This window comes from Toxorhynchites rutilus, chromosome 3, assembly GCF_029784135.1.
Source record: "Toxorhynchites rutilus septentrionalis strain SRP chromosome 3, ASM2978413v1, whole genome shotgun sequence".
NCBI lineage: Eukaryota > Metazoa > Arthropoda > Insecta > Diptera > Culicidae > Toxorhynchites > Toxorhynchites rutilus.
In genome coordinates this window covers 121,209,043-121,220,685 of record NC_073746.1, presented here as the reverse complement: position 1 = coordinate 121,220,685, position 11,643 = coordinate 121,209,043, and the positions used below count along the sequence as shown (strand labels likewise).

General features: G+C 37.4%; 2 protein-coding genes across 2 annotated transcripts in view; one reads left to right on the top strand and one right to left on the bottom strand.

Annotated features, from left to right (window-relative positions):
- The first annotated feature begins 5,200 nt into the window (after nt 1-5,200).
- Nucleotides 5,201-6,981, top strand: LOC129776628 (chitinase domain-containing protein 1). The gene is made up of 4 exons (XM_055782374.1): nt 5,201-5,600; nt 5,678-5,858; nt 5,933-6,536; nt 6,590-6,981. Exons 1-4 carry the CDS (start codon nt 5,334-5,336, stop codon nt 6,729-6,731), a joined length of 1,194 nt encoding a protein of 397 aa, XP_055638349.1. The 5' UTR covers nt 5,201-5,333; the 3' UTR covers nt 6,732-6,981.
- The window catches only part of LOC129776630 (estradiol 17-beta-dehydrogenase 11), a 47,336-nt gene continuing 42,433 nt past the window's right edge, over nt 6,741-11,643 (bottom strand). The window contains exons 3-5 of the mRNA XM_055782375.1: nt 7,611-7,846; nt 7,390-7,551; nt 6,741-7,329 (exon numbers count right to left, since the gene is read on the bottom strand). Of these exons, the coding sequence (XP_055638350.1) occupies nt 7,027-7,329; nt 7,390-7,551; nt 7,611-7,846 (701 nt within the window). The 3' untranslated portion in view covers nt 6,741-7,026. The remainder of the gene's footprint in view (nt 7,330-7,389; nt 7,552-7,610; nt 7,847-11,643) is intronic.

The following is an 11,643-nucleotide window of genomic DNA, read 5'->3' as shown; positions in this document are numbered from 1 at the left end:
AAAGCTGTTTTTTGCTATAACTTTTATATTTCAAATTCTACATACAAACTGTCTTCGGAAGACTTTTAGAGATTACTAATACAAAAATGTTGCGATGCAAAACTAGTCAATATCTCAACGTCACTCGAAATTATTGATATTTCTTCCCAAAAAACACGCTCTTTTCATTTGATTGCTATTCTTTCTGGGGCAAACATAAAAAATGTTTGTTGACGGAATTTGAAAGAAAAAATTTCACTCTATATAATATGTGATTTTCAAGACTATGTTATTTTTTTTTGTTTGAGTAAATTAAAATTGAAATCATGAGTTTTTAGGTAAAAAAACATTAATAACTTTGAGTAGTATTAAAATATTGACAAGTTCTGCATCGCAAAATGCTGGTATTGATAATCTCTAAAAGTCGTACGAAGACAATTTTGATGTAGAATTTTGAATATAAATTAGAGTAAAAAACCCGTTTTTTCATGGTTACCTTGATGCAATTTAGATAGAAAGCGCCAAAAACAACTTTGTGAGAGATATTTGTTCTTTAGACAAAAACTACCTTCAACAAAGTTATTACATATGATAGAGCGCTCGTTTTTATGTTATCAAAAATAGGGTGACCAAAATTGTCGATGAAATAAAAAATCTAACTTTCTTATCTTCATAGATAGGGATAAACATAGTTCGACAATGTTGTAGCCATAATTATTTTAAACAACCTTGTAGAACAAAGCTTTTTTCTATCTTTTAATATAATCGATTTAGCGTTTTTTTAAGTTGCATTAGGATGACCATGTAAAAAACGGGCTTTTTTGCTTCAACTTCAACTGTCTTCGCACGACTTCTAGAGCTCATCAATTCCAACATTTTGCGATGCAGAACTTGTCAATATCACAATCCTACTCAAAGTTATTGATATTTTTTCACCCAAAAACTCATGATTTCAATTTTAATTTACTCAAACACAAAAAATAAAATAGTGTTGGAAATCACACATCATATAGAATGAAATATGCCCTTTCAAATGGCGCTAATGAACTTGGTTTATGTTTGCCCCAGAAAAAATGAAAAACAATTGAAGAGAGCGTATTTTTTGGGAAAAAATATCGATAATTTCGAGTGACGTTGAGGTATTGACAAGTTCTGCATCGCAAAATGTTTGTATTAGTAATCTCTAAAAGTCTTCCGAAGACAGTTTGTATGTAGAATTTGAAATACAGGTCGGACTCGATTATATATAGTCGACCATTTTTTTCAATAATTATTTTCAAATCCTATACATAATCGAGTCTCAAGAAAACAATTTTTCCATTAATGTATGAATATCAAACATTAATAGAAAAATTGATTTTTTGTGATTCGATTATGTATTGGATTCAAAAATTAACGTTGAAAGTGAAACTGCGATTATATATAATCGAGTCCGATCTGTATAAAATTTATATGAGAAAGTTAGATTTTTTATTCCATCGAAAATGTTGGTCACCCTATTTTTGATAACATAAAAATGAGCGCTCTATCATATGTAACAACTTTGTCGAAGACAGTTTTTGTCTAGAGAAAAAAACTGTCGAGCTCTGAATGCTAATTTCCACTTAAATGCACCCCCTGGGCCATTGTGCAGTGGGAGTAAAACGGAAAGTGAAAAGCCTGTTTATCCATTCCTAAGGATTACTTCGCGTTTACGTCCGCTCCGAGTGCGACACCGACTCATCTGCCATGGTGCAAATTTTTCAAATTTGCTTTGTGGCGAGAGGGAAGGAGAGGCTGGAAATCAATTCTTCCGCCCGGGTGCGAAAGCTTAATTCGACGCCACTCTTCCAATGAATCGGCCCGAAGAATTGTCGGGCCAAATTTGCATCGTACAATTGAAAATTACCTGGACAAACTGTGTGTACCTTTGAGAGGAAATAATAAATTAATAAAAGTTTGATTGGAGGTGTATAGCGATTCATGCGTGAAAGAGTATCCTGCACCTTGATAACGCAACTAAATGTGATGGAAGGTATGCGTGTGGAGCGAGCATGACCTCATCCACCATACACGCCAGAAATCGAATCGCGTGTTTCCGTTCGTACCGTGCCGCTGCAAAAGAAAATTTGAAATTTGACCGAATGACCGCAATGTATAGAACAAATGAACAAATCAGGTATATTCATTCAAGATTCATATAATTTATTGTCAGGTGGCGTTATAGTACTTGACATAATCTGCATTAGAATTGATTGAAATTCAACATCAAGTGGTTCAGATGGAAACTAGTCATGAAACGGATAGTAGTTTTGCCGGATACCGGATATCCGGCGAGCTCTGAGGCTGGATGGCCGGTTATCCGGCAGCTGGATATTCGACCCTTGATTTGCGAATACGAAGACAAACTACATGTGTACATGAAGTAAATAAAGGATTATATTTTTGGGAGAAATAAACCGATTTTCAAATAAAAATAATAACCGATGAATCCTAAGGTGCTGACAAACGCATAGTACAAGGGATTGAATGTAGTTCAGGACTTCATTCGCATGATGTCCCGCCTTTTATCTAATACGTACTTTTTAGATGAAAATCTGTATCGGATCGTTGTATGGGTGTATGGGATCGTTGACAGTAATATTTGCGTTTGTGGTGATGATTATCTTGACATCGAGCAGGTGGTCTGATGTGGTCTTATTGGAGTATATAGAATATCTTTTTTTTTCTGAGAGTAAACATCACCGGGGCTCTTGCGACCAAGGCGGTAATATAAGGTGGAACGTTATGTTCAGCCATTACTTGAGTTCGAATTGACAGCGGCCAAATGAACGGCTAGAGTTTTCCGAGAAATAGGATAAAAATGACATGCAATGAGGAGTCCATACCGCTATGTGTTTGCTTGTTTACGCTGTTGGCATCATTGTTGTGTTTCGGTGACTGCTGCAAGTTATTGTCTTCATTGCTATTTTACGGGATGTGAGGGTTATTGCCGTTGCTGCTGGGATTGGCAATTCAGCGATTATGGGAGCTGTGCTAGTGGGTATATGAAAGAGCCACTACCGGCGGGTTTGTACCGTACTGCTCTTAGTTCCATTCGCTTCGATCACATTAGTCGTTGACGATCCATTACGATTGAGTGAGCGCGGCGGTACGCTGTGGATATCCAGGCATGTCGTTTCCCGGCGATTGATGCTTCAGCTGGAGACTCACCTGATCGTGCGAGTTGTGAGACACAATCGAACTAGATTGAAACCGGCCCATCGTAGGTAACTGTTGGTGTGCAGAAAACGCTATGTAGCATAAAAATTGGACCTGGTTTGTTTATAAACAAAAATAGTCGCTGTCATTTTTCATCTCATTTCGCATCTTCCATGCCTTATCCTCATACTGTCGAAAACGAACCACCTGTTAATTCCAGCTCCTTGCTTGCAACCCTATCCCAACCAATGCAAATTGAGCGTAGGTAGCAAAAAACAAGGTTCACGCTTAGGGGGCTAACGTATCGTTTAATGTTTGGAGTTATATATGTTAGTATTTGATTAAGTTGGATAATTTCTTTTGACAAGCGATGTTTGGATCCCATCCGGAAGCTTTCTTGACGATTTGCAATTAATATCACTGCTGGAGAATTGCGCGGAGCACCTAATTTGTAATTTTAGGTTATGATTTCTATACTCATGATTTTCTATGCTGGCTTCAAAAAGGCGGCTATCTTAACAATCCATTGAACATCACCTTCTTCAACATCTGTTAAACGTAGCAGAAGAGACAAAACTGAATCGAACCATACATGCGAAACTCACGACACCTTTTGGGACTACTTCAACTTAGTGGCAAATGAAAATAATAGTCAGCGTCGCGTCCAAGAATCCCATTGCTAACGAAATCGACTGTTATGACAAAACATTTCGAAACAATCGCAGTCACGCTCCTTATATTTGGTAATCATCAAACTCTGAACAGTACCCACAACTGGCAAGGTTTGCTGAAGTTTATCTTCTTTTGAATCCGGGGAGCGCGATAGCGCTCCTCTTGTTGTTTTATGTTAATATTTTTGACTTAGCACCTCTTAACGTAGGATTTCGTCTTTCGAGGACATTTGTAAAAGAGTACTTCACACGCTTTCTGCAGCAAACCATAATTTGAATGAAAAAATGTGAATATAATTTTCTTTTTATTAAAAAAAAAAATATATGTAAATAAGAAAGTTAATGTAAATAAATTTTAAAAACCCCACTTTTTATGTGTTTTTTCTTTTAATACAACTTTTGTGACCTAATCAACTATCTACGTTCTTCACATTTTTTTAATATACTCAAACTCATCCGCATGTTTAGCATATGCTCACAAAATTCGCTCCGAACTCTAACGGTTAAAAAGAAATTGACTGAGTAGTGTCAGTTACATTCAGCCTTATTCTATCCTAGCCAGATTCTGTTCATCATCCCCAGTCCAGTTTTTTTCAATGTTCCCGGTTTATAGCAGCAGTTCTTCAACCTCGTGTTTTATCAATTCTCGCTAAATTTTAAATATACCACAACAAAAGCAAAAATATAAATAAAACATAAAAGATCGAGATCTCATTTGAGACATTCCAGCATTCGGGTCAACCGGTATTTTATTGTTTACCAACAAGAGTTCATTTCGCAAGTGTTCTCACGAGTTCATTGGGCTAAACGTCACATTCAAAACAAATTCACTTTATCATAACATCATTACTAGTGATCCCCGATTTTTGATATTAATCATTCATCCACTAATCGAATACTTTTAAGCAGTTTCTTATTCGATACGATTAATCGATCCCAATAATCGATTAATCGATCCAAATAATCGATTAATCGATCCAAATAATCGATTAATCGATTAATCGTCACACTGAGAGAAATAATTAGTTAGACTAATATTTCTCATTCGTTAGAAAGCCATCTGGAATCAAAAAAGTGTTCATTACGCCTGAAAATCAATTATTATCTTTTACGCTCCCCTAAACTCGTAAACGAAGCTCATCTCGCATCGACGGCATTGAGCTTCTTTTGGGAGTTTAGGAGAGCGTCAAAGATTATGATTGATTTTCAGGATAAAACTGCAGCGGATGTACGGTTTTTTTGCTCTGGGTTTGGAACGATTAATCGACGTAAATTATTCGTTCGCTTCGATTATTGGTTGTGCAGTATTCGTTCGATTAATAATCGATTTCTGTAGGAAGTATTCGATTGATCGATTAATCGAACGATTATCGGGGATCACTAATCATTACCATCCGGGAAGTTCAACAACCGAAAATTTTCTCCCAGTTGCTCAAAATAACAAACGTAGTTCAATAGGATTTTAGCGAATATTATTTAGCGTTGTACGTTCGTGTGTACAGGATGAAATGCATTTATAGCACCATTTTTTTAGCGCTTTGTATAGTACAACTTGCGGGCGGAACACTATCTCCTTCTGATGTAAAAAACAAGGGTAAGAAAGTGAAAGAGCTCAAAGTGAAGAAAGGTCCACAACCGTCCGATGTATTTGATCGTGGACTAATGGAGGAAGAACCATCCGCGAAGAGTATTCTTGTGGAGAGTGGGACGTACTATGAGGAAACGGCGTTGAAGAGCTTCAAAGGAACCGTTCTTGGCTATGTGACACCGGTGAGTACACAACATTCTGCAATTTATTGAACATTTTTCGGACAATACAATGTTTGGGCAACTTTGCATGGTAATAGTGGAATAATCACGGATATGATGTGGCAAAAACGTGGGGAGCAAAGTTCAATTATGTTTCACCAGTCTGGCTGCAGGTTCTACGGAAAGGACCGAAGCTGTATGAGTTGGGTGGTGCTCATGACATCGATGCTGGATGGATTAAGGATGTTAAAAAAGCGGGCGAAACGATCAGTAATAAGGGTATGTCAAGCTTCAGAATAGTTCATATATGTCTTATCGAGGATGTGTGATAGTATTCTCAATTTTACTTGCAGTCGTCCCTCGTATACTTTTCGATAAATTCACTGATAAGGACTTCTCCCAGCTACTTACGTATAGCGAAGAACGTACAATCGCTGCCAAGTTAATTTTAGATACCGTTCGCGAATATCAATTCGATGGAATCGTCCTAGAAGTGTGGTCACAGCTGTCTGCTCGCGTAGAAGATGCCTATCTAATTGAACTGGTGACGGAAATTTGCCAAACGCTCACTAACTCAAACTATGACTGCATTTTAGTAATTCCTCCGGCACGCAAGGAAACATACGATTTGTTTTCGCGACAACATTTCGAAACACTGGCACCCATCGTGACTGCGTTCTCGTTGATGACCTACGATTTCTCAAATCTTCAGAGACCGGGAGCGAACGCTCCGTTATATTGGGTGAAAAATGCCGTACAGCATATTTGTCCCGATACGACTGATAATTTGGAACAGAAGCGAGCAAAGATTTTGTTGGGATTGAATTTCTATGGCAGTGATTTTACCCCCAACGGAGGCCAACCGATAGTTGGACATGAATATCTTGCGCTACTGAAGCACCTGAAGGGTCATCTAACGTTGGATGAGCATGACGGGGAAAACTTTTTCGAAGTTAGGTAAGGAAGATGGATATGTTGTGCGAACACTATTATGAAACTGTTAATTTCAGGACAACGAATGGGCGCCATATGGTTTTCTATCCAACGCTGTATTCCATTAACGAGCGACTGAAATTGGCTCGGGAATTGGGTACGGGCATTTCCATTTGGGAGTTGGGTCAGGGCTTGGATTACTTCTACGATCTATTCTAGTCAACTCGCTTCGTGATAAATATTGTTCACCATAACAATTTGTTTATTTGGAAATACTTTAAATTTTAAAGTAGTTACGAGAAGCCTTAGTTTCTAACACGTATAGAATAAACAATAACAATTTATGGAGGTTAAAGGCATATTGTTATAAAACGTGTTTTGCACTGTATTTTCTAACATAGCTGCTTTTAAAATAAAATGATGCAATTTGCTATCGACAGGCTGATTGAAACAATCGTAAATATGCTTTAATAAATCAGCTATAGAGAAATGCATTTTCATCCGAATTTCTCATTCAGCCAGCGGTTGCCTTTCCTCGTCCACGGAATCCCATCATTGTTTGTGGTCCCTTCATAATACGGCTCATCATCTCCCAGCAAACTTTAGCTGGCAGAAGACACTTCAGCGGCAGGAAGACACGCACATTGTCCGGTAGGGTACAGTTGACCTCATTCTTCAGGATGGATTTTACCATGCTGTCGGCAACGTGTTTCGGTTCCAGCATTGGGAGCAAACGAGGCTTGCAGCCGGCAAACATTCCGGTGTTGATATAGTAGGGACAAACAAGCGTCAAATTGATATTGTCATATCCATGTGTCTGCAAAGAGTAGCGTTGATTGAATCGGATTTGTATATGGTGAAAAAAATATTTGCTTACCTTCAATTCCGTGTATAAAGCTTCGTGAAAACCAACGCAAGCGAATTTGGTGGCGCTGTAATCAGTGCATCCATAAGTTCCGAGTAGACCCGCTACTGATCCCACCGTGACAATGTGTCCGTTATTGGAATTCATCATCTCCGGTAAAAATGCTTTGGTTGTCTGCAAAAGATTAGCATGGTTTAAACGAAAATCCTCTCAATTCAATCATACAACTCTACCCAATAATGCGATAGAATATTGACAGCGTAAGTGCTTTCGATAGCACTATCGGATAGGTCCCACAGCGTCCGACAGGCGACAATTCCAGCATTGTTGATCAGAATGTTGACGTCGCCGACCTCCTCCTTGACTTTTTTGGCCACCTCGTATACTTTTTCACGGTCGGAGATATCCACCAGGTACGTGTGGCAATAGTAGCCCTCGGATTGCAACGCATCTGCAGTGCCTTTCAGAGCTGCGGGCAGAGATGGAGAAGAGGATAATTAATATAACGGTTGATAATAATTAAATGTAACGGTTCCTTGAAATTGTATGAATTAAGATTTTCGTAACTTGATGAATATTTGAGAAATACACAAAAACACAAAATACAATCCCATGTCACGCTTTCAGCAGGACTAAAGCACTAATTTCTTGTTTGGAAGAACGAACTAATTCTCGAACATATAAAAAAGATTAACAGAACACATGTACCCCTTGTTAGCGAATGCCTAATATCGATGAGATTTATATTCTGCAAAGGTGTTGCAGATCACTCACATCTTTATAAAAACGCAAAAAAAAAACTTATTATTTGTTAACAATTATTAAAAAAACAACAGCATGTTCAAATGTCCCATGTTGATATTCTAGACATAACTGTCCTACCATGAATTTTTAAGCCCGTAATCAAGCTTGTTTAATTCAAGTGAGGGGAACTTTTCACATTTTATTTGACAATAGCTTATTGTTTTACTAAATCCGGCGTATTGCTAAACAGAAATGTTTAAAGCTTCTGGTAGACAAATATGGTAGAAAACTTTTATTGTATTCAGTTGCTGATTTTGGAACATGGGACGACTATGCGTAGAACGGCAGTTGGTAATATAAATCACAATTCTTGGTTTAGAAAATATCTATTCTGATTACATCCATCTAAAGTTGATGTCGTGCCTTTCTCATACATCGATCTAAAGTTTGAGCTGCAGGTCATCCTGAGACCGTACGAGTTAACCTAATGTGGCCAAAATCCTGAAGTTCGATATGTCGAATGATGAAATGAGAAAGTACTCACTTCCCTCGGAAACCTGACCCGGAACATATCCGGTTTACGTCAATGGGGTCATATAGTCTTGGAATAATCACAAATAATCTATTTTTGAAAAGATGTGAAATTTGATACTCTAAATGACGGGTTTCTTGTTGTTATAGTTTCTGGAATCTATGACCCCTAAACTTGTTCCCGCCAAATAAAACTTGTTGCGTTCAATTCGGTTCAGCCCGTTTTCGAGAAAACTGAGCCACAACATTGGTTGTCTAATCAAGGAAAAAGTTCTATTTCATGGTTATTGTAAAATTGATTTTTCTCACTTGTTTTAATAGTAATTGTAATTATTTGATTACTATTTCAACGCGTAAGCAGTCAGGTGAGTGTGAATTAATATTTTTAGCTTTTATGAATATCGTTTTGATTTGTTCAGGAAAAGATAAATTATTATGCAATTTAATAAGTTATTCGATGAAAAACTCTGACAATAGAACCAAAAAGTTTTAAATTTAAATAAATAAGACCTTCGAAAATTCAGTTTGTTTCCATTAGTACGTTTGATCAATTTCAGCCCGGTGATCAATTTGCCCCCGGATGACGGTACCAGTCATATATTTTACCAATGCTTTGCGTTTTACGGAATCGGTCAAGACAGATGGTGAGCGGAGCCGGTGGATAGCGATCACTACATTGCGACGTTTAGTTTTGAGTCAAACACAAATAAAAAATCTTTGAAAGAAGCCAGGGGAAAAAATGTGGCACCGTGTATTTTTTTTTTTTAATTTGAACTTGGATTTAAATTTTACTCATTGTATTCACAGAAATTTTACACAGCTGTCATCGACATAAAATCGAATGTTTGGCATTCGATATAGAAAACTTCGCTGTGAATGTTTAAAAACATTTTCATATACAATTGAAGAGTTGAACAGTAAACAGTATGCTAAATTGCTTGACATTGGTAACACATGATTGAAGAAATCATGAAATCTTGGGTCTTTTATCGAGAGGAGTATTTTTGACGGATTGCGCTCCTATTTTTTTTCCAAACGAGAATTGTCCTGCGCGATTAATGTGAAACCCCATGCGTTAAACTACTACCTAATCTACCAGAGATCATGGCCTTTCAAATATTTATTGCCTTGTTGAAAAAGACGATGCATTTGCCACTGATTTTTCTGTTATTACTGATGATTTCATTAGCGTGTAATAGTCTAGTTCAGCGGTACTCAACCTTTTTATTTCAGATGGGCCACAAACACGTGGTAGTCATGGTGTCGCGGGCCGCTTGTGTCTAAGACACGACCGCATTGTTAACGTAGGAATTATGAATGCCGAAAAACAAACATTATAGTAATTCAAGAATGAAACTTTTTAGCACAAATATTTGGTAGCACTGAGGACCGTTGAATGAATGCTCTCAGTGAGGAAGATGTTTCATTGTTTGCGAATGTTTCGCAAACTTCCAGTTTCCACAGAAGAACACAGCACTCACTGCTGAAAATAGCTTTTTCACACCCGGCTTCAAATGCGTTGCACTTTGATGACATTTTAAACCCTGAAACAATGCTCGAATTCACGAAAAATTAATTGATCGATCGGAATGTCACCATTAAATCATTCACGATTTATTAGTCATCTTGCTAGTAACAATTTGGCAGCGACAGCGGCAGCATTCCAAATGGTCTTTGTCAAGGCCGAATGTTTTATTTAGTTTTCCATTTTGGGTTTTTTTAAGGCTAGAGGCGTATTAACTGAGGAAGTCTGAGAATCTGAGAGAGCCTCTATAATTCAAAACATCATCATCATTACACCAATAAATCCGAACACGCTTCCAAATTTACAGAATCTCTCTTCCACCATAAATTCAACAATTTGTACGTGTGATTCAATTATACGCAACAATCTCCACATATCTGTATGAAAACTCGCACCATGTTGGTTTTCATACCGTTATGTGAAGATTGGTTATATTTTTAATATTTTTTATGCTTAACTTGTGCAAGCTCTGCACGTTCGTTCAACATGGTAGCAATGCAGAAACTGAAACCAGCCAGGGTAAGCATGATATTTATACTACTTTCACGGCCACCCGACGACATGCATCATCTACTGAGTTCTTATGATTTCACCAAAACTTTTTGTGATTTCATTTGTTGGCTTTTAAAGCTGTGAAAAATTAGGTCAATAATTAACAAACATCACTTATACACTTTTTATCTTTTGGAAGTAATTGTAATACCACTTCTCTCAACCGGAAAAGAGATATTAACGCTCGAATCCTTGCTCCCCAAATGTTACATATCGTTTTCGAAATTTTCAGCTTGCACTCCAGTACAGATGCAAGAATGATGTGGTGCAAAAATAAAGAAACACTCTCCACCAGACGGCGTGAAAATTAACACAGTGTCTCCACCGAACATACATCACTATGTGGATACCTGTCTTTCATTTGTCCTTTCTATCGAACAAATCAGCTTTGTCTGAAATCTGTATTGAGAAAGACTGCGGTCTGCAAGTTCGAATTATAGAGGCTTTAAAACTTCAATTTATTCGGCTTTAACTTTAAAAAAAAAGCCTATTTGGAAAACTAAACTAAACTCTGAATCATGAATGTTGTGAAATCGCGAATAGCTTGTTTATACTCGATAAATTAAAAAACGCTGCATTTTCTATTTCTATTTCATAAAACCGTGTTCTGTTTTCTGATTTTGCACCATTACTGAAAGGTATAGCGATACATAAAAAAATAGGTGATGATTTCATAGGTTTTCGTTATTGCTACACATTAAAAATAGTTCAAAATAAAGTAACACCAGATGGGCCAACCGGAAAAGCCTGCCGGGCCACATGTGGCCCGCTGGCCGCAGGTTAAGTATAGCTGTTCTAGTTGATTGAAACTAAATACAGGAGGCTAAATTTCTTAAAGCCTATGAAAAATCTCTACGATACTGTGTTGGACTACATTGAAAAATGGAAAGCTAGCCTAAGAGATTCAGTACAGA

Bases quoted from the DNA above. Each gene is read 5' to 3' on its own strand.
- LOC129776628 (XM_055782374.1), top strand. From the start codon at position 5,334: ATGAAATGCATTTATAGCACCATTTTTTTAGCGCTTTGTATAGTACAA. The intron at 5,601-5,677 runs GTGAGTACACAA...GCATGGTAATAG, and splicing joins TTCTTGGCTATGTGACACCG to TGGAATAATCACGGATATGA. The intron at 5,859-5,932 runs GTATGTCAAGCT...TTTTACTTGCAG, and splicing joins CGAAACGATCAGTAATAAGG to TCGTCCCTCGTATACTTTTC.